The 25,109-nt window shown below is 59.5% G+C and overlaps 1 protein-coding gene across 2 annotated transcripts; it reads right to left on the reverse strand.

Annotated features, from left to right (window-relative positions):
• Positions 1–1,677: 1,677 nt before the first annotated feature.
• Positions 1,678–10,953, reverse strand: KIAA0513 (KIAA0513 ortholog). 2 transcript variants are annotated; one of them, XM_009955108.2, is made up of 12 exons: positions 10,616–10,953; positions 9,679–9,778; positions 9,146–9,219; positions 8,929–8,999; positions 8,184–8,391; positions 7,697–7,737; positions 7,032–7,110; positions 6,601–6,678; positions 4,889–4,918; positions 2,270–2,350; positions 1,848–1,942; positions 1,678–1,727 (listed from the first exon to the last, which is right to left on the reverse strand). In XM_009955108.2, the coding sequence occupies exons 1-12, from the start codon at positions 10,951–10,953 to the stop codon at positions 1,678–1,680; spliced, it is 1,245 nt and encodes a 414-aa protein (XP_009953410.2). The 2 variants fall into 2 exon arrangements, with proteins under 2 accessions (XP_009953410.2, XP_086325472.1); XM_086469346.1 differs by lacking the exon at positions 4,889–4,918.
• Positions 10,954–25,109: the final 14,156 nt, after the last annotated feature.

Raw genomic sequence — 25,109 nt, forward strand, 5'->3', positions numbered from 1 at the left:
GGTGGAAAAAACCCCGTTATGCTATTTATCTTATGGGATACAGCTGACAGCACGGGGAAAAATGGACTGGTGGCCCCTTGAAACCCAGCCTGATGTTTCAGGACGATATTTTTGGGGTGAGACCGAGTGCTGGACCCTTGGCTGCGTGGGGCTGGGGTTTTCTGACCCGGGGGGGACAAAGCCAACCGGGTGACATCGGAGCGGGGATGCACCCCGCCGAGGGGAGCGGCGACGTCCCCGTGTCCCCAGCCTCCCCGCAAACACCGTGCCAAGGCCCGTGGGGAAAAACCAGATACGCTGCATAGCGGGTAGCTGCCGTCACTCCAGCAGAATAGATGTGCTTCAGCCAGGGCTATTTCGGGTTTGATCGATGCTGAACTGGAGCAAAGGGGCTGGGGAAGGAGAGGGCAGCCAGGTGCAGCCCGGGGAAGGGGGGTGGTTAATTTAATACCACGGGAAGCCAGGAGGTTTCGGGAAACTCCGCGAGCAGCTCCGACGCTGACGATGCAGCAGGGAGCGGGCGCAGGGGGAATCTGCCTCGCTGCTGCTTTACTCTCTTCTCCCAAGCTGCTTCCAGGCAGTGCTCCTCTGCCTCCTCTCCCAGCAATCCCATGGCTTTTTTCCTGCTGATCCAGGCTAACCATACAGAGCAAGCTGTGTTTTCTCTCTGCCCAGAGACACAAAACCCCGCAGAAAGGTTCCCCAAGGGAAAGATTTCCCTCCAGCTTATGCTGAGGAAGGCAGCAGCACTTTGCCACCAGCCCCACCTCTGCTCCCAGCAAGCCCCCGCACTGCCCGTGTCCCCGAGCGGTGGTGACATCCCTGGATACCCCACACAACCTCTTGCCAGGCTGACCCAGAGCCGCCCGTCGGCTGCTTCATCCCATCGCCATCCTCAGCAGCCAGTTCCTGCGTGGCCAGGACAAACCCACGTGCTGCGAACGCCCAGTGCCTCGGTATGGAGGGCGATGGGTCAAACCCGAGGCTGCTCTTCCCTGGCAGTGGCTTCTCTCGGTGGCTGGATGCAGCCCCAGCAGCTGGACGTGGTCCCTGACATCACCTCCCGCATCCCTGGTCCAGCTCCAGCCTCGCCCAGCGGACGCCGGCAGGGAAAGGCAGCAGGAGACTCACAGCCTTGGATTCCTCTGGATTTACCACGGCCCATGGTAGCCTTGGAAAAACACCGAGCAGCGAATGTGTTTGGCAGCTCTGCACCCACCGCCGTCGTGCTGTGAAACACCGAAGACCACGGGCAGCATTTCATGGAGGGGCTGGAGGCACAGCGACCCAGCTCAGAAACACACCTGGGGGCTGCAGCAGTCCCTCTCTTTTTGTTTTTATCTTGGTTTGTTTGTTTTTTCTGTTTTGTTGTGGTTTTGTTTTTTTTTAACTGACAAAATACACTTTCGGGACTGTCTACTCTGAAAATAGATGCAGGAGGATCTGGCAAGGGAGTCGGGGGAGCTGTTTGGCTCCTATTTCTACAGGCTGCCCTGGTGCAGCTCTAAAGTTCGGTGGACGATCATGCAGGTTTTATTGCAGCTTGTGTGTGTGAGATTTGTTTTTTTTTTAAGTAGCCCAGCTTCAGTTTCAGGTAGCCCCGGAGGTGGGTTCCTCTCCCCTCCCCACCCGCTCCGGCCGCCTTCTCTCTGCCGCATACGTATGCAGGCCAGGCAGCTATTCGGTGGCCATCTGCTCGATGTGGTCACTGAGCAGCTTGTATTGCTCTGCAGAAGAGAGAGAAAAGGGTGCTGGGAGGGGTGCTGAAGCATCCCAGCCAGGCAGGTGGGCTCCATCCCTCCGGGACCCCGCGAAGGGGGCGCAAATCCCCCTGGGCTCGCTCCTACCTTCGTCCAAATTGCCGATGGTCGCCTGCTTCTTCAGGAAGTCGCTGCAGAGCTTCTTGTTCAGGCCGAACGCCAGCATGTTGTGAATGAAGGTGCTGGGGAAGGACAGAGATGCTCTTGGTGAAGGAAGGGCCAGGCTGCCTTTTCCTCCCCCACCCTCCTCTTCCTCCCCGCAGCCCCTTGTGCGGGGCGCTGGGATGATGCTCGGCTGTGGGAGAGCACACTAGGTCCTTGCTGCCCCTGGATTGGCAACCTAAGGGGCAGGAGTAGGTCCCAGGGAGAAGCATCAAGCATCCTCTGCACCATAAGGGATGTCCCCAGCGGGGGAACATCTGTAAAGTGTCCCCCACCCCCCCAAACAGCCGGCAAGGAGGCAGCGCAGAGCCCGGCTGCAGGAGGGACGGTCCCCGCGCCCTGCTCACCCCAGCTGCCCGAAGGTGATGTTCTCGTTGAAGCGGAGGCTGTCGTCACGCTCCTCCTGCGTCATGTGGCACCACTTCTCCCTGCAAGGCACAAGCCGTCACCCTGGGAAACCCCCCCTGCCTGCAGCCCCATCCCAGGACCACGCTGCCCGAGGGCAGGGGGGCACCGAGAGCCCCTCAGCTGCCAGCATCCATCCACAGATCTCTCGCCCTGGGGCAAAGCAAGGGACGCCCCAGGGGAAAAGTCTTCTTCGACCTTGGCTTTCTCCTGAAGGCCCTGACGAAGAGTGAGGGAATCACATCGGCCTCTCCAGCACGGCGCTCGTGCCTCTCACCTTCGGTGCCAGCGCTTCGGCAAGGGGGGCGAGCGAGGAAGCGCGGGGGTCGCAGCTCTTGGGGATGGCCACCCCAGCAGGGTCCCATCAAAGCCCCCCCCCCCCTTCCTGGGATGGGTACCAGGAGGGTACCAGGCACCTCTGCCCCATCTCCAGCGGGGCTCCAACACCCCGAGCCTCGAGCAAGCCGCTCCCCAAACATACCTCCCCCTCCGACAGCGCAGGGGGGCTCCTGTACCCCTCCCCACGGCCCCGCTCAGGGCCAAAACCACCGCGTCGCCCTGGGGACGCCCCAGCTCCGCTTCGGCTCCCCGGCAAACACAACTGCAGCATTGCCTTAAAGGAAGGGGGGGATTTAAGCTCTAGGAGGTCGCAACCAACTTGAGACGGTGGCAGGAGTCCCCATCCGGGTGTCCCACTTGGGAATAAAGCCTGTGTCACCGAAATGTCACTGCGGTGGTGCAACGCTCGGGTGGTGGCAGGGGAGCTCAGTGCATGCACGCCGGGGAAACTACAGCTCTAAGGTGAAGCCAGCCCCCTTCCAAGAACTCAGGTGAGGTTACAGCCAAGGAAAAGAGGAGGAAAAGCAAGGAAAAACAGGGATAGGTAGAAGAAAAACAGCTCTAGGGAGGAGAAGGAAGAGGAGAACACCAGGAGCAGACCACAAGCTTGCAGCAGCCGGCCGGCACGCCAAGCAGGAGGGCAGGGGCTGTGTGGGGTGGAAAGAGCGGCTGGGAAGAGGGGTGTCTCGCAGTCAGTTGGGTGAGGTGAGCTCAGCCCCAGAGCACGTTTGTGTCGCTGAAACTGGGAAAGGATGAGCGCTCAGTCAGGCTGACCCCAGGGAGGGGAGCCTGTCCCTGCTCGAGTCAGCCCAGCCCGGGCGTTGCAAAAGGTGCTGAGCTGAGCCTTCGGTCTCCAGGGGTGAGCTGCTTGTATTTATAGGGCTCTGCAAATTTATATGAGATGTTTAAAGGGATTTTTTTTTTTAAAAAAAAAAAAAGACAAAAAAAAAGGTGTAATTTCTCCCAGACAAAGCTTATGATAGCAAATAAAAACCACATCCAAACCTGGAGGCTGAAAAGAAAGGAGGAGAATCAAATTAAGGGGCGGCGAAATCTGGAAGCAAAACTTCACAGAGCTCACTGGCCCTCTTGCAGAAGCAGCACGTTTGTAACTACTTCTTTTCCTGCCCTTTTTACGTTTTTGAGGGAGGAAGGAGGGAGAAAAAACATTCTCAAAGCGCCCAAGAAAAATTCGCTGTTCTTCTGGCTTGTTCTTTGGGAGTAACATGCCTGGGAAAGGGGAAAGCCCACGTGTGGCTCCGCTCGAACCCTTTGATCTTCACGCCGGCAGGCGCAGGGCTGCGTAACCCCACGGGCTGTGCTAACCCCTTGCCTGTATTTCGGCAGGTGGGACCCGCATCGGCGAGGCTTTTGGCTGCTCGGCGTCGCTCATCTGGCAGCAACAGCGTTTCACCCGCGCAGCTGACCTGAGCAACGCTCTGTCTGAGCCATATTTAGGTTCTCCATTCGCCAGCGCATGCCTTAGCCACGCGGAAGATTTACCGCCAAGCTTCGAAGAACCCTCATCCTCTTGCTAACGCCGTCGCTTGGAGTGATTTGCTCCAAGATCGAATCTCCTACGCTCCAGCAAGAGAGCCATGACTCTCCCCCTGCCCTGATCCCAGCTCAGAGCGCGGGTGGACGTGGCTGGCTTTGAGCTTTGCAGCCTGGAGTAGAGGCTCGCAATCGTGACGTGCAGCCCCCGTTTGCGTTTTTCTTTTTATCTAGGGATGGCAGCACAAGAGTGCATTAAAAAAAAACATTAGAAGGACCAGCTCTTCCAGCTGGCAAAGGATCCTCAGCACCTCTATGTGGCAGCAGAAGCTGGGAGCAAGCGCGAAGGACGGGTGAGGGGGATGCTTTCTTCACGAAGACACTCAGTTCATGCCCAAAACCTGCCCAGGGAACTGTTCCTGGCATGAATCCTTGGCTTCCCCAGCAGCTGAGCACCCGATTCCCACAGCAAAATATCGCAGCTTGGAATCAGTCAGGTTTCTTTTTAAAAAGCTGAATTAAAGAGAAACCAATCTGAACCTTCCTGGCCCTTTTGAGAGGGTGATGCACGTAAAGTCAAGCCTCTGGCGGCTGTTCCTCCTCGGTGGAGAAAGGGCCTTTCAGAGCCCCCCTGAAATATGTTATCCCCCTCCCCAGGGCAGGATTTGGACCTGAAGTGAGCGTCGGCCTCTGGACACTAATGCACCGAAGTACGGGGACAGACACACCTCTTCTCCTCTTCCTCCCCAGTGTTCCCTCTGGAGCGGCAGCAGAAACGGGGCCGACAAAAGTGGTGCGTGAAAGATCATGCAAGACAGAGGGATGGAGGGGAAAGGAGAGAAGAAGAGACGGAAGAAGGTTGTTAGAGAAAGGAAAGAGAGAGAAAAAGAGGAGTTTAGTTCTGGTTCCTTCCCCCCATCCCCTGCCCTCCCCACCAAGAAGGGAAAAAACCTCCCCAGCTCTCGCTGCAGCCTCAGGAGGATACAGCCCGGCCACCCCAGCGCTGCCCTGGCCACCCCACAGAGATGGTCACAACTCTGTCACCATGGACCCTCTGGACACCTGCCATAGCCCAGCTCCATCCTTGGCCTTTCAAACCCAGCCCACACCAACCAGCTCCTCCTGCCAGGGCCTTTTAATCCTCAGTCCAGCAAGCAGCATCCCAGTTCACCCAGTGGCTTCCGTTATCCTCTCCAGAGGACTAAGGGGGGGGTCACCACCACCTTCCAAACCCCTTGAGATACTCAGAGTACTCAGGCTGCAGCTCTCAAAGCTCATTTGTTAGTCAGGCTCGTTTCTGCAGCAGAGGCAGACTCAGCCATCAGATTAATTGGGAAAGGCACTCGGAGCAGAGAGCAGCTGCCGGTGGCGTATGTCCTTGTGAGACATTTGCTGCTGCTAATTTGGGGCTTAATCAAAGCAAATGCAGTTATGGTTACATTACTGTTCAATAGGTTCCTTCAGTGGCTTGCTTGGAACAAAAAAGAAAAGCAATAAAGGAGAAAGCGGAGATTGATCGGGGCGCTGAGCCTGGCAGAGCATCGCCCAGTGGGAGCCAGGGCTGCTGAGCCTCAGCTCGGGTTTTGGGGATGATGGAGGAGGGCTGGCTGCTTCAAGAAGTGCCCTCACTGCTCAGAAAAGGAGCCGTTCCAGTGCTCCGAGCTCAACAGCTCTCGCCCCGGGAGCTCAAAGCCCTAAAGCACCGCGCGGACACGCGGCGGGACGGGTTGCCTTCGGAGGGGTGAAACTGCGGTCGGCAGAGGAGTGAATTGCTCGAGCCCCCGCGGCAGCGCCGTGGTGGAGCAAGAGATGGGCATGAGCCTGGTGAGCATCTCGCCCACCCTTGCACCCCGTGGGGTCCCCGCCACCCAGGCGCTCTCTGCACGCAGCCACCCTCCAAAACGAGCAGCCCCTTCCCTTTGCAGGGTTTATCCCGATCCTCCCAGCTCTCGGGGTTGACCACGCTGCCATCTCCAGCTCTTGTCCTTGCTGGCTGCCCAGGGTTGGTCCCTGTGCTACGCTGGCAGCGCTTCCACAGCCCTCCTGGGGACAGCCAGGACCCAGGGCATCCCCTCCCCGTCCGCTGCGCCTCCCCGACGGGCTGCCCCAAGCATCTTTCCCCAGATCTGCTTGCAAACTCAGCACCCACAGCCTCAACCCTGGCTGGGTTGGTTTTGTTTGTTTTTTTTTTCTGGGCACACCTTTAGGGCTTTGTTCTTCCAAAACGAGCATGAAAACCTCCACGCTCCCGAATCCCTGGGAGGGTGCAGATCCCCACCCCGCAGCCCGGCGGCCCCAGCAGATTTGCAGTCGAGGCGGAAGGCAGAGCGTTTCCCCGTGGTCGGGAATGCTTAGGGCCGTCAGGAGCAAGGGAGAATGCTGGGGGGGGTGTGTGTGGAGGGGACACGACAACTCCTTTTCCCATGGGGACATGTCCTACCTGGTGGTGGGGGACCGCTTCCTGCGCTCACAGTGCACGGCGTCGAAGAAGGCGGCGTTCCAAAACCGCAGGTTGTGCCTGCAGGGAGGGGGATGTCGGTGGACGGCAGCTTCCCATCTCCCCCAGCCCATCCCCGAGGCCTCCCAGGACCAAGCTCACCCACTTCCCAGGGGCCAGGAGATGAGTCCAGGAGGGGCTAAACAAATCTGGCAGATCGGGTCCATTTTTGGACCGGCTCCTTGTGTGGCTGCAACCACACTCTCACTAGCACAAGGGACGCGCAAAAGCCACGGCCACCTCTTTTTAAGGGCAGCAGCAGCAGCTGAAAAGGACTCGTGAGCCTCTGGGGAATGTGTGGGCAAGGAGGACAAATCCCCTCCCTGGGGAGGACAACGCCAGGCAGCAAACCTCTCGCCCTGGGTAGGCTTTACCAGATCGGCTGCTGCTTGAGGTGCATGTACAGGTAGATCCTCTCTCCTTTCTTCTCCTCCTCTGGGCTCTGCATGGAAACTGGGGGGGGGACACACACAGTTAGATGCTGAGGTCTGGAAGAGTCCCACCTTCCCACCCATGCACAGGCTTTGCGCTCCCCCCTGCCAACTTGGCGCCCAAGCGGCCGTGATGATGGCGAGCTTTGCGAATCAAGTACTCATCGCCGACACATCCTCAGCAACAAGAAAAGGAGCTTTGGCTGCCCTTTGCGGGCAGATGTTAGCTCTGACCAAGGCGTGGATGTCCCAGGAGGATACTCGAGGGACTGGACCACGGGTTTGGTAGCACACACAGCTACCAGGGGGGAGACTGGTGCGACACAAAAGCTCAGAGGCAGCGGATGCTCCAACCTCTGCAACCTGTGCCACCGAGGACAAGATGCCACAAGATGTCCTTGCTGGACAAGAGCTGTGATTGCTCCAAGGCAAGGAGCTGTGAAGGCTCCTTTGGAGCACTTCTCTAGAAGCTCAGAGGAGACGGCGTTGGTCCTTCTCCCTGCCCCACAGCTCCAGCAGTGCCAGCCATCTCGTACCACCTCCAACCCTCGCTCCTTCCCCAGGGGTGCCTTGACCATGCCTACTTCAGCAACGCTGGCTCCACTCACCCGTCTTCTTCAGCTTCTCCTTTGGTTTGTCCTCACCTTCGCTGTGGCACAGAAATCAGTGTCAGCTCCCAAAAAAGCCTGTCCCCCTGACAGCTCATGTGGCAAAGCCCTGGCCCCCGTGGTGAGGAGAGCACCTTCATTTGAAAAACCCTCTGCTCCCATGCCACTGTCCCCAGGGCCAGAAAGGTGGCTAAGACTCTGATGTCCATCCCAGTCAGACCCAGTACAGAGATGATGCAGAAGACCACAAAGCAGCAGCACCGTCTCCTGGAACCACGTGTCTCTGTGCCCAAGGGACACAGGACTCCCAGACCGTGAGATGCCCAATGACCAAAGTGTGAAGCATGGGACAAGGCTGGAGACCATCTTCCCATGGCCATGATAACCCCTGGCTCATGGCAGCCCTACACCCAGGAGGTTTCTGGCTTGGTCACGTTATGGGTGCCTGCCTCAGCCCACCCTGGCCACCCAACTGAGTGGTACCCACTCGCTCTTTTTGGTGGTAGGACCCTTCAGCTTGGTCTCCAGGCCCCCGAAGAAGCCCTTGACGTTCTCCGTCTTGGCTGACGTGTTCTTCAGCAGCCGCTCCGCGATGTCCTTCTTCTCCGCCAGCCAGCTGTTCGCTGACTTCAGGTACGAGTCGATGCTGCCCATGGGCTTCTCCTTGGCCTCCGAGGGCAGCGCGTGGGTCTTGCCTGCAGGCAACAGGTCGGGAGCTCAGTTGGCCCCGTGGTCTTGGGTGCTGCCAGCTCCTGCAGGACCTGCTCCCAGCTACGAGATGCACCATGGACACCAGGAGCCAGCTGGAATTGGCCCAGACCCCACCCCATCTCAGCTCCTGTAGGTCTTTATCCTCCCTGCCATTTTGGGGAGAAAATCCAGCCCCCTGTGGAGGAGTGACCACCACGCACCAAGCAATGAGCCCTGGTGCTTTTCGGCTGGAGAGTTCAAATCACGTCCCCAGGGTGAGGGAACATCTGGGGATTGCCCCATAGAAATATCCTGGGCTAGAAGCAATGACAAACCAGCACCAGCATGAGCTACCACCTCAGCAAGGGTCTTTGGCAAGTTTGCACAACTTCTCAGCCATGGAGCCTCTCCTCCACTCCGTATCAGAGTCAGACAGAGCAAGCCAAGCTTGGGTACCCCTCCATCACCCTTCCCACGCACGGGGCACACTGCACCACCAGTCCCCAGCCCAAGCAAAGCCCGAGGGCGCAGGCGCTTCTTACCCACGTAGTAGTAGGTGAAACACATGGTCATGAGGTTCTTGGCAGGGCTGAAGTCATCCATCTGGTGACACCTGACACGGAGGGACGATTCGGTGAAGACACCCAGCCATGGCAACCCCCAAGCAGCTTCACGGCTCCTTGAGCCACGGCTTTAATCTCAGGGGGTTTTGGCGGTTGCAACGAAGCCCCAACTCACCCCCCCCGGGCCCCGACTTACTCGAACAGCACGAGGGCGAACGACTGCATCAGGCGGTAGAAGGTCTGCTCCGAGACACACTTGGAGTTGCAGCGCTGCAGGCACAAAGCCCAGGGTTTTGCACGGCTCTGCGGGGCGGCTGCCTGCCGCAAGCAGCAAGGGCTACCTCAAAGCAGCAAGGGCTACCTCAGCCCCCACCCCGGGACCCCCCATGGCAGGGAAGTGGGCAGAGAGCACAGGCAGACAGCGGTGTGCCTCTCTGGATTGTTTTTTCTAGGGAATAGGAGGTTTCCGAGTGCTGGTGGGTTTTCGTGTGGAGTAAAACCAATTATGTCTTTCCCACATCACAACCAGCATGTATTTAACCGCCTCAGGGTGCGTTGATTCACTTCTGTATCCCCCTGTACTGAAGCTCCTCCCTTTCCTCAAGTTCCTGCCCTCCAAAAATATCACTTTGGGGTATTGCTAAATTCCCCTGGCCTGAGCCTCTTGCCCAGGCTGCTCCAAAGCCCCCCGTGCAGGATCACCTCTCCTTCGCCCATCTCTCCCCTTACCTGGGCACTCACGTATCTCGCGAACCACTCCCTGCCCTTCCCGTTCTCGCTGCTGCAGAGCTCACCAAACCTGGCCTTCTCTTCTTGGTCCAAATCCTCTCTGAAACGGGGAAAGGGAAAAAAAAAAACAAACCCCACACCATTAAAGCTGAGGATGTGGCCGGCATCCCCCCCCCTCCAGCCAGCACGGCTCAGCTCCACCACGTCATCCCTCTCAGCGGCAGCATCCCAGTGCTGCGATGCTGGGAGGAAGGCCGAGGAAGAGGGGAAGGGGAGCATCCATTTTGTCATCCCTCGGCTTACGCTGCTCTTTTGTTCCTCCCTGGCAGGGGGGAAAGCCACAGGCGGAGGGAGAAAGGAAGAGCCAAGAACAGCCTGAGCAGAAACTGAGCTCCAGAGACAGGCGCTCTGCCCCAGAGCAAAAAAAAAAAAAAACCCCAACCCCTGTTGCTGCTCATCACGCTCAGTTTGCTCAATCCTGCTTGACACGCCGAGCCGCAGCGTGACGGAGACCACAGCGACGGGAGCTGGGGATGGGGGTGCAGGGCTGGGCTCGGGGGGAGAGAGAGCCAAGGGCTGCCGCAGGGCCCCGGGGCACGTGCGAGCCGCTGGCATTGGCACGAGGCATCAGCAGAGGTGCCCAGTGGGGGAGAGGAGCTGGAGACCCCCTTGGCATGGGGAAGGGGAGGAAGAAGAAGGGAGGGAAGCTTGGGGTGAGAGATGAGCCAGGAGATGCCCGAGAGAGGAGGACAAGTCAGAGCCTGCATCCCCCCTCAGCTCCAACACCGCGTTACGGCCGGGAGCGCCGAGCTGCGTCAGCCAAGCACGGGGAAGGACACAACCCGATGCTCCCGGAGTGGGAGAGCAGCCAGATCCCATCCCGCGGGATGTCCCCTGGCAGCTGGCTCAGCAGCGCTCGCCGGCCCCGCTCGCTCACCCCCCGGTGAAGATCTTCTCCACGTAGTGCCGCATGAACTCCCGGCGCTCGGCCATCGCCTCGTCCCGGGCCGACTCGGTGCTGTGGCTGGAGGAGAAGGACTCGTTGGAGGAGGAGCGGCGGTAGCCGCCCCAGCGCCTGGGAGAGTCACCCATGTCATTCTCGCTGTCCGCCGACTCGGTGGCATCGCTCTCCTCCCCGGCCACGTCCCCATCGTCCCCCAGGTGCCCGTTGCCGCTGGGGGCAGCGGGAGGAGAGGGTTCCGAGGGGACGCAGGTGGGTGTTTCGGCATCAAAGTCGATGAGGTTCCCTACGGGCACGTCCAGGGGGGCCTCCATGGCTCTCCCGGGGGACGTGGCGGTGTTGGGGGGACTCGCTCCTCGTCCTTTCGTCCCTCACTGGGGCGTTGAGGCCATCGCTGGGAGGATGCCTGGGAGGACGGGCTGGCTAAGGCGGGCAGACCCTTCTGTAGGGTGACGGGTTACCGCAGGACATCTGAAAGACAGGAGGAGGACAAGAGTGAGGACAGGGCCCTGGGGAACCGCCACCATGGACCTTGGGCAAGGAGACCGCAGGCCACCACCTACAATGTCCCCAGGATGCCCATCAGCGGTGGGGAGGGGCAGGACAGGGACACGCTGGGTAGACGGAGCAGGCTGCTCTCCATCAACCACATGAATAAGCAAACCCATGCCGTGCTCCCTGCACTGTTCGAGTGGGTTTTTCATCCTTTAACCCAGAAAAGAGACAATCTGAGCCCAAGCGCCATATGCCGCGTTTGGGATGTGGCATCTCACAGCCTGATGGGCAAAACTGGGCCGGTGTGAGCCAGCAGCTGGCAAACACACTGGTGGTTTTCCAAGGCAGCCCTGAAGAAGCATCCTCCTCTTGCCTTCCCTCCTCTCTGCTCACGGGTCTGCCTGACCCCCTTTGGAAATGGGACCATCTCCGGGGTAGAGCATCCCAGTGTTAAGCACACACCGGCTTAAACTGGGAATGGAGAGGGGATGCTGGACGCAACAGAAACTGTAATGGGGTATGGGTGTAGGGCTTTGGACTGCAGATTCACGAGGTTTGGTGTCCCACCCGGATTGCAAAGGCCCCACAAAGCAGGTACGGGGGCCCCAGGCAGCTCTGCTCCCTGGGTGGACCGAGATGCTCTGGTGTGTCCACGTCCCGGGTGGTACCTCAGCGGCTACTGTGCAGCAAAGGGGCAAAGAAGGGGCTGCCCTGAGGGTCAGAGGGTCACTCGTGTCCTCAGTGAGTGTGTTTCTGCCCCAGGAGGTGGCAAGCGATGCCTTCTGGGAAGGGAACCCAGGGTCGGCGCAGGGCAAGGCAGCATGGCACAGGAGCAGGGACAGCAGCACGGGTCAAGCAGTGACAACCCCAGGGCAGCGCAACGGCAGCACTGCCACAGCCCCGCTGCCTTCGAGGGGACTGATGCCAGCACACAGACAACCACCCCCAGAGAAAAAAACCAACCCGGATTTCTTTCAGCTCAAAGACTAGCATAGCCCAAAGGACCGATGTCCGGCTCATCAGACAAAAAGGAGTTCAAAACGAACCCAAATCCGAAGTGTTTCGCCAAGCAGAGCACAGGGTCCCAGCAGAACCCATTGGCTGCAGGAGAAGCAGCTCTCCCAGCAGTGCCCTCCCCCTCCCCAGGGTCCCTTTGGGTCAGTGGGGTGCTGGGACCCACAGGACAAAGAGCGAAGCACGACGCTGCACCCTCCCATCAGACAGCTCATCACCCCGGCTGGGAAAAGCCCCTGTCACCCGTGTCCCCGGGGCTGAGAGATGGCAGGGACAGAAAGGAAAGTCACCTGGGGGGGCAGAAGCTCGTTCACCCACCCAACACTGAGCAATTGCCTCCCTCCTCCGCTGGCAGCCCCCTCTCCCACCCTCCCTCTCACCAAACCCCTCTTTCCCCTGCACGAACCTAAACCACCTCAGCCCCCCCTGGGTAGCACGATCCCTTCCAACCAACCCCTCCAGCTGCAGGGACCACACTGTGCTTCATCCATCCACCCCCCCCCCAGCCCTTCCCGCTCCCAAGGCAGCTGCCAAGTCCCTTTTGGCACCGACGGAGCGGGGACATCCTCCTACAACCCCTCCAGGTTTGGGCTCAGAGCTGCCTCCTCACGATGCTGGCAGTGCAAGCTCATTTCTGACCATCCCGGGCTGGATTTTAAGGGGATGCCGGCCAGGATACGCGCGATGGACCTTCACGCAGCCGTGCTTTGCAGCCCGTGCCTCTCTCCCTACGTTGCACCTTGCTTTTCCCCCGTGCGCTGCGTTCGGGAGCACGCCGGGAAGCAGAAGAAGGTGGATCTGCAAACGGAGCTGTCAGAGCTTTTTAAGAACATTTTCTCGGTTCAGCACTTAATGGAAGGGAATCGGTGGGGACCACAAATCCGCCTGCCCAGAAAACAGGCGCTGCATGGATGTGACAGCACACAAAGTCCTGTCTAAAGGACTTTGTGCAGGTACCCTGTGAGCTGGGCACTCCTCGGCACAGGAGTCCCGTGCCCCCTTTCATGTGTAGCCTGTAAAGAAATCACAGAAATTCCTCTACCAACTGGGCGTCCTTATAAGTATCCATCCCAATCAGAATTGCTCCCACTACCTGGGGAGAAAAATTGCTCCCGCTACTTGGGGAGACGAATTGCTCCCACTACCTGGGGAGAGCACAGTGTTTCTGCCCTGGTACTTCGCAAATAGGGGGGCAGCGGGGCGCACAGCCCATCCCAGAGCCACTGCTCAGCCCCCTCCCGTGCCCAGCCCGCCCTTGGGCTGCCACCCATCCCACGCACGGCCAAGCAGAGAGCTTTGCAGAAGCTGCTCCAACCAACACAGCGCTTAGGAGCAAGACACGGCCAAGATTGGGGAGTTCCAGCTCTAGAAAAACAAGTATAAAGGAAGATGCATTGCTCAGACATCAGCTCTAGCTCTGGGTATGTCTGTCCTGCCCCCAAAACCCCAGCGCCACCACACCAGCATGTCCTGGGTTACAGTGTAAAATGTGCCAAAAGGAAAAAAAAAACTATTCTATGACCATCTCCAGGAGCTGTTGAGACCAGGTGGGGCGGTGCTCCCTGCCTCCCCCCTCTGGACTATCTCCTGTTACTGGGCACAACAATGCCTTATCGCCTGACCCATCGATAACTCTATCGCTCCTGGGCTATCTCCTGTTAATGGCCCATCAAGGAACTGCCTCACGACTCCCCATCCCATGGTGAGATGCTCCGCCCGGGGAGGGGGGGGGAAGGAGCCAAGCAGTCCATGCCAAATAAAAACGGAGATTTTGAACACCCTAGCAGGCTTCTTCCACTGGATTCCCAGAGGAGCTTTTCCCCCCACTGGAGCTCCAGAGGACAAGAGCTACCTACCTACCACTGGACCTTCGGAGGAAGACCAGACTCTTTTACCTGATCGCTGCTTCCACAGAACTACATCCATCGCTTCAGGAGGACTGCAGCCAGCATCTTATCGGACTGCTACTGCCACCCTAACAGGGTGTCAGGTTGTATTCCTGACTCTGTCAGTGTAAACCAGGGGGTTGTTTGTTTTTCCCTGCCTTGTGTTATATATATATATATTAGTAAAGAACTGTTATTCCTATTCCCCATATCTTTGCCTGAAGGCCCGTTAATTTCAAAATTATAATAATTTGGAGGGAAGGGGGTTGCACTTTCCATTTCAAGGGAGGCTCCTGCCTTCCTCCACAGACACCTGTCTTTTCAAACCAAGACACAGCAGCACAGGGAAGAGTCATCCACACCCAAGAGAAAATATTTCTCCAGACATCACCAGAAAAAAAAACAAACCACAGGACTTTGCTGGGGCAACGGTGGTCCCTGGCTCTGCTTCAGGCCATGCCTGTGCCCTGGAGGGACATCGCCGAGCTCTCTGCCAGATGTGCACAGCGGGCAGCAGGCAGATGGCACCGCTGCCCAACCAACCGTGACCCTCTGGGAGAGAGAGGACTTGGGGTGCAAGCTCAGCGAGACCCCAGGACTCGCAGCGGGTACAAGGAGCGCTGCAAGCTCAGCAGAAACCTGGCCAGGGCTTGCGGCAGCATCAGTAACTGCATTCTGCTCCAAGAGGGCCAGGAAGGGTTTAACTACTCACTGACCAGCTCATGATAAAGTCCTGCCCTTGAACGACGGCCACTGAAGGTGTTTCAAGGTGCTGTGGGTTCCCAAGGCTTCCCAGGCATCTCCACAGCCTCCAAGGTGGCTGAGATCTCAGCCACAGAACCCAGAAGAGCTTCAAAAGCCAAACCAGCTCCAAACTCAGCCCCGTACCCACTCCCCAACACAGTCAACGCTCCAGCAGATCAAATCCAGGAAAGGAATAGCCAAAATACAAACCAAGAGCCCCAGCTCCCGCAGCCCGAGCACTCAGCTCCATCCGCGCGTGGAGATCAGCCCTGCTGCGCATCCCGCCACCACCCAGGCACAGCCCAGGGGATCCCACTCCTGCCTTGCTGCTCCTGTGTGGAGTTTGAGAGTGAATGAGGGCTCTGGAAGAAAAATGGGGCTTTTGGGCTTCTTGGAAGCCAACATCATGAGCTTCAGCATCTTTCAGGCCCTGCAGTTCTTGGGCTGCCTTTGACCACGAAGCTCAACCAAACAGACAAGGTAGCGTGGGGCTGACTATGGCTTTTCTTGCAAGCATCTTCCAGCACATGTACTCCCCACGGGCAGCTGGCGTACCACAAATCCATGTCTTCCCACCGGAGACACCAGCCCAGGAATATCATCAATGAAGCAAGAGTTGGCTGGAGCCACTCATGGAAACGCCACAGGAAACCCGTGCTGCCCTGAAACTTTGGAAAAGGACTGATTATTACTAAAAATGAATGCTGGGGTAGGTCTGAATGATGCACACACAGCTGCACATATATGTGCAAGCAGCTTTCATCCATGATCTGCCTTTGAAGGCAGCGTTTCTGGCCCATCACAACCAACAAACTGCCCAGTTTTGCTGCTTCCTCCACCTGCATCAACCCCTGCGACAGCTGAATTCCTTCTTCTCCTCGCAAGCCCTGGGGAAACGACACACAGGGGCAAAAAAAATCCTCACCAAGTGATGCTGAACCGACACCAACGGGCCCGAGACCAGGGAACAGCGATGATAAGGGACATGAGACAGCCTGGCTTCGAGCACAGCCTTCGGGGACCCTCCGTGCTCGCGTGCCGCTGCCAGCGCTGCTGCAAGCCCTGCACCGAGGGCTCTCCCCCTCCATGGTGAGCACCTTCACTCCACCCTGGGGGGGTGTTATTACCCTGCAAGACGAACGGCCTGGCCAAGGTGACATGGTAAACCCAAAACTCCCCCTCCTACCAGCAGCCCAGGCCCCATCATCCCACACAAACCCCCGCAGCAGCTCTCTCACCGTGCCGGCAGCGTGTGTCACCACGACACAGGGTGTCCTGATACACCCTGTCAGGCAAGCCGGTGTTTCCCAGGGATTTCAGGATGAGATGCTTTCTCCCAGCATCCCTAAAACCTGCCTGGAGTTTCCCCTTGGTGCAGAGGTACGCTGCAGGACGTCGATAATTCACGCCTGGGAAGCGGGATCCAATCCCAGTTTGCTGCGATGGAAATCCCAGCAGGGAGCAGGATTCAGCCAGGCTGTGGCCCAGCGCTCCCCAAACACAAGCCCCTGCCCACCCCATCCCCAGAGCTGGATGATAAATTCGGCTAATCCCCGTTATCGGCTCAGGCCATGGGTGGCACCCCGCGTAACGCCAGCGTGCAAACCCCCACTCGCATCTGCATCCCACACGGAGATGGCGCTCCAGCCTGGAGCCATCAGGGGCAATTAAAACATGTCATTAAAACAAAGAAACCTCTGGCTGTCTTCTCGTACCGACAAGAGCACATCCCTCCAGTCCCTCTGCTCCCTGGGTGCTGGGATGGCGCCAAAACGTTGAGTGCGAGGGCTCTGAAAGCCCCCGGGGACATTTCCATCCCCCACTAGAGATGCTGCTCCAGGGAAGGGGAAAAGACACAGTTAAATATTCTTGCAGGACTTGGTTTGGCAGCCCAGAGGGAATGGCTCTGCTCCTTCGGCCGCCACGCGCTGACACACGCCAAGATCTCCAGCAGCTCACCCACGCCAAGGGCCGCGTTCGTCCTCGCTGCTCCGCAGGGCCGGAGCAAGAAGGATGCTCACGCAGCTCATGGGCATCATCTTGCCCTGACCGCGGCAGGGCTTGGTCTTGCTCTGCAGCAGAAGTTATTTAAACATGTCTCAGGTCTCGATTTCCCAGCCGTGTCAGGGGACGTGTCCTTCCTAACCTGCGGGAAGGGGGACGGTGCATCGCTACCTCCTCCCACCGATGTCCTTCTGCCCCGGCGAGGGCGCAGCACCGATGCAGGGCGGGGGGACACGGGGAGCTGCCAGAGGGACAGGGCAAAGTGGCATTTCTCAGCGCTGGCCCTTTTCCACGCTGCAGCCCAGCGCAGAGATCCGAGCTTGTCTCATCCATCCCGTGCCCCCGGGCCGGCATCGCCCACCACGGGGTCCGACGCGGGCACGCCACCGGCACCGCGGCCGCTGCAGCAGCTCCAGCTCCTGGTACTCTCCGGGAAGACCATGCAACCGCCCGCTACCATCACACCCGTGGGTCAGTCCCGGCAAAGCACCTCTGCACCGGTGAGAAGCGCCCCGGCGGGCACCGAGCCAGCCTGGCAGGGCTCTGCAACGGCACCGTGGGCAAAGCTTTGTCTCTGCCAAGGAAAACTCCTTGTGCCGTAAGGGAACGGCCTGTTTCCTCCAGGGGAACTGGTCAGTCTTGTTCCCCGCGTCTCTCCCGCAGCGAGAACACCCCGGCGGAAAGGTCACAGCTCGGGGACGCAGACCCGTCGAGCGCCAGGTCCCCCAAACCACCCTAAATTCTGAGGAACCGCACCGACCCCTCCTCCCGAAGAGCCCCACGGACATTCAAACGCACAAACCTCCTTGCTTAAACGAGCCCTGGGACTTCTGGAAGCTGAAACTCTCCCCGCACCGAGTCAGCTTGTCCCCGCTGCAGAGCTGCTCTGCTCCCTGCGCTGGCAGCGAGGACACGCTCCCCCCCCCCCGCCCCCCCACCTTTGATCAGGGCTTGAGCGGCGTCCTTGCCAAGGCACAGCCGTGCTACCCCGGCTGCCGATGCTGCCCGGCCGCTTCGCAAGCGAAGTGACAGCCTCTGCAACTTGGAAATAAAAAAAAATAATAAAGAAATAATTCCCTGAATACCAGGGAGGCCGCGAGCTGCGACCTGTTCGCGCCGGCAGAGCAGAGACCGCACGCACTCAGTGCATGCCAGGCTCAGCACGCAGACAGGGAAAGCCGGGGTCTCATCCCCGAGCAGCCCCTGACGCAGGGTTTTTGGCAGGGTGATGCGACCCACCGTCGGTCCCCTGGGTCTTTCTGCAGCTCTTCTCCTGGCCCCAGCCCACCTCTGCTGCCTGCAGGGTCGGGCAGCCGCGGGCAGGACCCTTCCCCTTTCCAAAGCCAGCGTTAACCCCCACGGGTCACCGTACGAAGCCATTTCAAGAAAAACCCGAAGCCCGGCAAGCTCCCAACTTGCCCTCGCTTTGCAAAGAGCCCTTTCTTCCTGCTGCCATCAGACACCAGATGGCAGCTCCCCGTTCGCCTGGACTTTAGAAGAGAATTAAATATCTCCTGAATAGACCTGCGCTGCGTAAGACCGGCTTTTGTGCCGAGCAGCGGCTTCTCCTTTAACGCTCGCCAGCAGCCCAGCTTTCACCACCACCTCCCCCCCCCCACCCCCCCCCAACCCCGCAGCCACGCACACACATCCCCAGGAAGCCCCAAAAACGGAGCTCTTCTTGTTCTGCAATTTCCATTTTCACCCAGCGAAATTTCGCCGAGGGATCCCAGGGGGCCGGGCTGTATTTTGGAAATGAGCTCCCCGAAAGGCACGGGAGGGTTTTCCCAGCCCCCCAAAACACACTCAAGCCTCCCCATTCCCACGGGGGGGATGCTCCAGCCTCCGCTGCTGGGTTCATGGTTAAAGATGCAGCCAGCGCAGCAGATGGTGATGGAGCCCAGGGACCCACGGGGTACCCAGGGATCCCTCCATCCTACCCGGGGGGAAGGATCAACGCATCCGACCGATGGGTCGAGTTGAACGAGAGGATGGCGATGCCTCGGTGGCTGGGCCACGAGAGAGCGCGGGTTTATCGCCTCCCAGCAGGAGACGCGGAAAGAGGACGGATTAAACCTCGGCTGGGGGGGGGACGGTACCCATGCTGCCACGCCGAGGCCTGTCCTCACGCAGGGGTCGCAGCGGAGCTGGCGTCCCCCGCTCGCTGCCCTCCCATCCTCCCCTTGCTTTTTTACCTGCGCCCACGAGCCTCGGCGCGCCGTCGCTCGCCGGCGGGTCAACGGCATCCGGCGAGGCTGGGTCCAGCGTGGCCGGCACGCCGGGGAGCAGCCGACGGAGGCGACGCGGGGACGATGCGATCCCTCCCTCCGGAGCTCAGGCGCATCGCGTTCCCCCCCGGGTGCCCACGCAGGCACGCACGGCTGCGCGCAGAGCCCGGCTGGCTGCCGCGTCGCCTCGGAGGAAGGGGAAGGAAAAAAAGCTCATTGTGTGATTTCGCCACGGTTTTCACAGCCGGCCAAGCGTGGACGTCTCCCCGAGAGCCGTGCCGGCCCCTGTCCAAGCCCCTGCGCACGCAGACATCCGAAATGTGAAGCGAAATGAAACGGGGTCCCCATTAAAGGGGAGTTCTCCGGCCCTTTCTATGCCCTTTAGCTGGTTTTTAAGCCTCCCCATCGCTCAGAACCCCTGAGGATTGTGAGTTACCTGCTCTGCTCCTCCCCAGATGAGCCACTCCGGGGAAAAAAAAAAATATCAGGGGGAGAAAAGCCCCATCGGGGCGGGGGGGAGAAATTGGGTGAGAGCAGCTGGTGCAGCCTGAGGTGGGACAAGGGCAGTGCTCGGGGGAATTATTGCTCGCTCAGAGGGCAGCATTGGTGGAGCCCGGCTTCTCCCCTGGCACCATCGGAGAAAAAGCTACAGGGGTTTTGTGGTAAGAGATGGGAGAGAGGGAAAGGGCAAGACCCCTGGCAGGGGTGTCCCAGAGTGGGTGTTACATGCCCGGGTGGCAATTTTGGGGTGCTCACAATGACAGGAAGCCTCTGCTACAAATTGAAGCGAACGGCCGCATAGAGGAGGCCACTAACCCCTCCACCTCCGCCCTTGTCAGCCTCTGCCAGGGCATCTCAGCCCTCCCCAAAGTACCCTGGCACTTGGCCAGCCACTGCCCGCATTAACCCAAGGGGCTCTCTCCGAAGGGGGGTGCTTTGGGGGAGCAACAGCCCCCCCCCCAATCTCTGCAGCACTGCCCGGGCAGTGGCACGCACCCCGTGACAGCAAGAGGAGGCTGGAAATCCCCTGTGTCAGCACGGCATCCCCAGTCCTGCTTATCCTCCCTGCTCCAGCAGCACCCCAAGCCAGAGCAGAGCCCTTTTCCATACTCCTGTACCAGAGCATCCCCCTCCATGGGCAGGGAGACGGCGACCACTGACCCAGCAAGCCCCAGAGGACCAGCAGCAACAGCCAGTCCTGCTCTGCTACCCACAGGGAGCAAAAACCAGGCTTGGCTGTAACATCAGCATCTTCCCCACCAGAAGATGCCGTGGGGAACGACCCACGAGCAGCAAATTGTACGACAATACTGCCGGGACAAGTGCTGAGGGGACTGCAGCATCCTCAGCAGAGCCTGGCCAAACCCAGATGCTGCCACACAAAGGCACCCTTGGAAGAGAGTCAAAAGCCTTCAACGTGTCTTTTCAGCCCTCTGGAGCCACGCAGGAGCAAGAGAGATGGGTGAGTCACTCCTGCCACAGAGCATCCTCATCGGGAGGGCTCAGATGGTGCCAACGAGCGTGAAACCGCTCAACGCCCCGTCCGTCCCTGTGCAGAGATGATGCTGCCCGCGCACATCGGCGGCACCCACGGAGGGAGCAGCGCGCCTGTGGCACAAAGTTTGTGCTCAGCAGAAATCTGAGAGCATTGCTAATTGACTGTCTGCTGAGGGTGATTATTATAATTAAGCCAGACTTCAGAAATTGCAAGTGACATGCAAAAACGCATCCCAGATCCCCAATTTTTATATAACACGATGCTGGGGGGGGGTTTACTGCCTTCCCCTTGCCAGCTCTTGCTGGTTGGGTTTTCACGTGGACGCCCGATCTTTAACGCACGACTGGCGGGTCGTGATTTTGATCTCTCGCTTCCACTGTTGACCTTGGGTTCGCACCGGAGCACGGGAGATGGAAACCCCGGTGGTGCGCCGGCACGCACGCGCCTGTCACCAAACCGACCCCAGCCTCCGGCACCAGGATGGGAGACGGGCAGTTTTGTGCCCGTTCCACCTTCTTTGGTAACTCACAGCCCTCCCCAAGAATAATTCACCTCAACGGGGAAAGGAGAGGCCCCGAGCTGCTCGCTGCGGTGCCGGGAGATCATCCGCCCCGTGACTCTGCCGTGGCACACCGCCTCAGCTGGGAGTAGCCAAGGACCAGGGCAGCCCATCTCCACCAAGCTCCACGTTGGGTTATTAACCCGCCTGCACCCATAGGAGCTGTTGGAGAGTCTCCAAGCAGCTTGTGGAAACCTCACCGCCGTGGTGCCTCCCAAAAAACACCCTCCTGGGAGAGCCACCCCTCTCCCCAGCTCTATCCTCAACTGAGACCCATCTCCCCGCGCTTGCAGCCGCATCCACCCTCCAGCACCCACCTCCCTCCCCGGTGTGTTTGCAGCGTGCGGCCCCCGCGGCCCCAGCTGCAGCGTGGGCGCAGGGAGGGCTCCCTCTGCCCCCGGATTGACGTGGATATTCATCCCTCCATTCCCCTTTCTGCAGACAAAGGCTCCGGGGGTGGCTGTGTCTGTCGTTCACGATAAGTGGCCTATTTTCCTTCCCCGATCACAACACGGCACGACTCCAGCAGCAGAGGAGACAGCCAAGCTCACAGCTACTGGGGCTGGTTCTCCAGCACCAGGAGGGAGGCAGAGAGGAGGAATCGGTGCTGAGCAGAGGCTGCCATCCCCACCTACTCGGCAGCTACAAGGGGAAGCACCTCTTCTGTGGAAGTTACTAAAGTATTGGGCAATTATTTTTCTTTTTTTCTTCACATCCTTGGGCGAAAAGCAGCCCAGGAGAGCGGGACCGGGCACAAGGCACAGGGGAAGGTGCTGACAGCTCGGGAAAGGAGCCAGGGTTTCAAAGACAGAAGGATGCGCTGTAAAAATCCCCCCGTAAGGCATGGGGGCAGAGCAAGCGCAAGGAGAAACGAGACCAAAGCACCACTGATAAAAGCCCCAAAGCCCAGGTCCTGCACGCCAGCACCACGGGGCCGGGCTGACCCGTTGAGCCCCATCGGAGAGGGGCAGCTCCTCTGCTGCGGCTGGGGCAGGGCCGTGCCCACGAGCGCACCCAGAGCGCAGCAAAAGCACGTGGAGAGGGGCCAGGGCCACGAGGACGCTTCACCACCACAGAGCCACTCGCATAACGAGAAATTAATTGGCGTTGAAGAGACCCACAACGCCATGAAGCCACCCCAGCCCCGAAGGATACTCACCCTCCACCATCCGCTAAGGGATTTGGCTCAGGCTCACAAGACGAGGAAGATGTCGGGTTGCCAGTGCTTACCCAGCCGCGTCCTCTGCCCTCTCACAGCCCAGACCACCCTCCCGTGGCCACCCCACACCCCACACCGTCTCCCCGTGCCCAGCCCAGGAGCTCCCGGTTGCTCGCCGAGCCCTCAAACCCAACGCCCCGATGCGAGCGTGCAACGCAAGAGCGTGTCGCAACACCGCGCACGGTTGTGACACGGCTGCTAAAAAACCTAAATAAGCCGCTCTTCCAGGCTGGCCCTCTGCAAATCCTCCCTAATCCAATCTGGTTTATGGCATTAAGTTGGACCCTCCCGTACGGAACGCCCCTGTTTGCACAACGGTTGGGAAAATCCTCTCGTTTCCTTATTCCTGGTTGAATCTCTGATGCAGAGGTCACCAGAGCTTCCTTCTTCTCTCTTATGGAAGTATCTGTGCTCCCAGCTTCGTACCCGGCGGCATGTCCCATGTGTGGCACGCCACGGGTCTGGGCACGGAAAACCATCTCCCCTGCACCGCCTGTAACGGAGCCGAACGCAGCCGGGCGCTGCCGAGCGCCTTCGCTGGGTGTTTATGTGGTTTAAAACACCGGGTTTTCCCCACCTTAGCCAGACACAGCGGAAAAGCTGGAGGGGCCCAGCACTGTGCTGACTTCCAGCTTGCCCCAGTAAATCCCAGCTGGGATCCAGGCTACGAAACAAGCCCCGAACCACGGTAGTTCGGCGCGTTATTCATGCCAGAGCCCACGCTCCCCCCCGCAGCTCGGTTCGGGTGATGCTCTGCCCCTCCCTGGGGCCACCCCGCGGCTGGCTGCTGTGTCAGGGGGACGCAACGGCACCGCCAGCTGCCACTTACCTCTCCGCTGAGCAAAGCAGAGCCCGCAACAGGCTGTCAAAGACACGTGTCTCCTTGATGCTAACTCCTTTAGGGAGGAAAAAGCTTCCCCGCGTCTCCCCGGGGTCCTCTCGGTGAGAAACATCTGCCACCGCTCGTGCGTTAGCTCAGCGAAGGAGGCAGGCGCCAGCCCGTTAGGACGAAGGCGTTCTCATTACCCTCAACCTCCCTGTCATCTGCAGAGCGCCGGAAAGTTCTGCCACGGGGAAAAGGAAAGCAGCCGAACCTATTTATAACGCCTTCCCCGGGGAGATGCAGATGGCCGGGCTGACGCGAGCTCGAGCGACAGGAGCGGGGGCTCCTCTCCTCGTGGTTTTCCCTGCGAACGCGCCCGAATCGCGTTTGGCTCCGTCGAACGCCCAGGACAGAAAGAGCTGCGCACACCATCGCTGGCCGCCCGGCGAGACGGCCCCGGGGGAAAAGCTCCTGCTGCACCTGCAGTTTAAACAATTCCCCCGAGTGCTGCTCTCCATCCTCTCCCTTCCCGGTAAACCACCCAGGGAGCGCCAGCAGCAGCGGAGCGGGGAGAAGGGAAGGTGGTTTTGATTCCTCCTGCCCCTGCGAGGCAGCTGGGATGGGCGAGGAGTAAACGCAGGGCTGCGGGGAGGGCAAAGGTGGCCTCGGTGAGTGACAGCTCAGCGTTCTGCTGTCGAGGTGTCACGGGGCTCGGGTGGTGGTGGCGGGGACCTTGCCAGCATCACGAGGTGGCTCCCAAAGCAGCAGCAGGGGCCTTGGCACGGCAGGATACACCTCAGCTTGTGCAAACCGCCGGGTTTGCCGGGGAAAGGCGGTGCAGGCAGCCCGGTGCTGCAGCTCGACGCCGGGCAAAACCCCACCGTGCCCTCACCAGCCTCCCCAAAATATGCCTCATGCGGATACCTGCAGCGCTTGCCCAGCACAGGCCCCGTGTTTCGTGTCCCCTCGCCCTTTTGCGTCTTGGTTGCTAGAAAGGGTGACAAGCCACAGCTGAGCGTCACCTCCAGCCGTGCCATCTTACCCAGGCAGAGCGTGGTCCCCCATGGCCACCCCACACACCGCCCAGAGGAGCCCATGGCAGCCCCACGGTCTCCATTTGGACATCAGCAGCTGAGGATGAGTGTGGGGGATGCTCAGGAGATGCTGGTGGCTCGTGGGAAGGTCACCGGCAAGACGGTGGAGACGACGCGAGCCCGGCAACACGGGTGCTGAGGGCACGACGTGCTGGCAGAGGACCGAGTGTTATTTTCCTGCTTTTATTTCCAAATCCTGATCAAGACATGGATTGCCAAGCAGGCCACCTCGCCCGTCCTCTCCTGAGCACCCCGCTTGGGTGTAACCTCCCTGCAGGCCTCCCCTGCCAAAGCTCTGCTGATTCAACCTCAACATCGCCGGCATCCTCTGCAATCCTCGCCGTGCCGCCCGGAGCATCGGGCACCACCGCTGACCTTCCCCACCAGCAGCACGCAGTGCCCAGCAGCGAGCAGAGAGGGACAGGGAGGACAAAAGATCCGTTGCATTGCCAGGCAGGAAATCTCTCCATCCCCAGGGAACCCCGTCCCTAATTGTTTTGCACTATGAGCTTCCAAATTCGTGAGCACGATAACCAAGGAGGAGAGAAAAGCAATTAAATTAACTCCAGGAGCCATGTAAGGCAGCTTTGCTTCACGGCCTTGCAGCTCTCTGAGATGCGGCGTGCTCCTTGGAATGGGATGGGATGGGATGGGATGGGATGGGGTGGGATGGGATGGGATGGGATGGGATGGGATGGGATGGGATGGGATGGGATGGGATGGGATGGGATGGGATGGGATGCCAGCCAGCCGGTGCCAGTTGCCCCCAGGTGACTCTTCCCTTAACACACCCCAAATCTATGCCATCCAAACTCATTTTACAGGCACCCACCAAAGCTCCTTCCCTGGCAAATCCCATCACGCTCTCTTGAAGCGCTCTGTGCAATACAATTTCCTTTCCAGTTA

Source organism: Leptosomus discolor, chromosome 8 (genome assembly GCF_034619465.1).
Source record: "Leptosomus discolor isolate bLepDis1 chromosome 8, bLepDis1.hap2, whole genome shotgun sequence".
NCBI classification, from domain to species: Eukaryota; Metazoa; Chordata; class Aves; order Leptosomiformes; family Leptosomidae; genus Leptosomus; species Leptosomus discolor.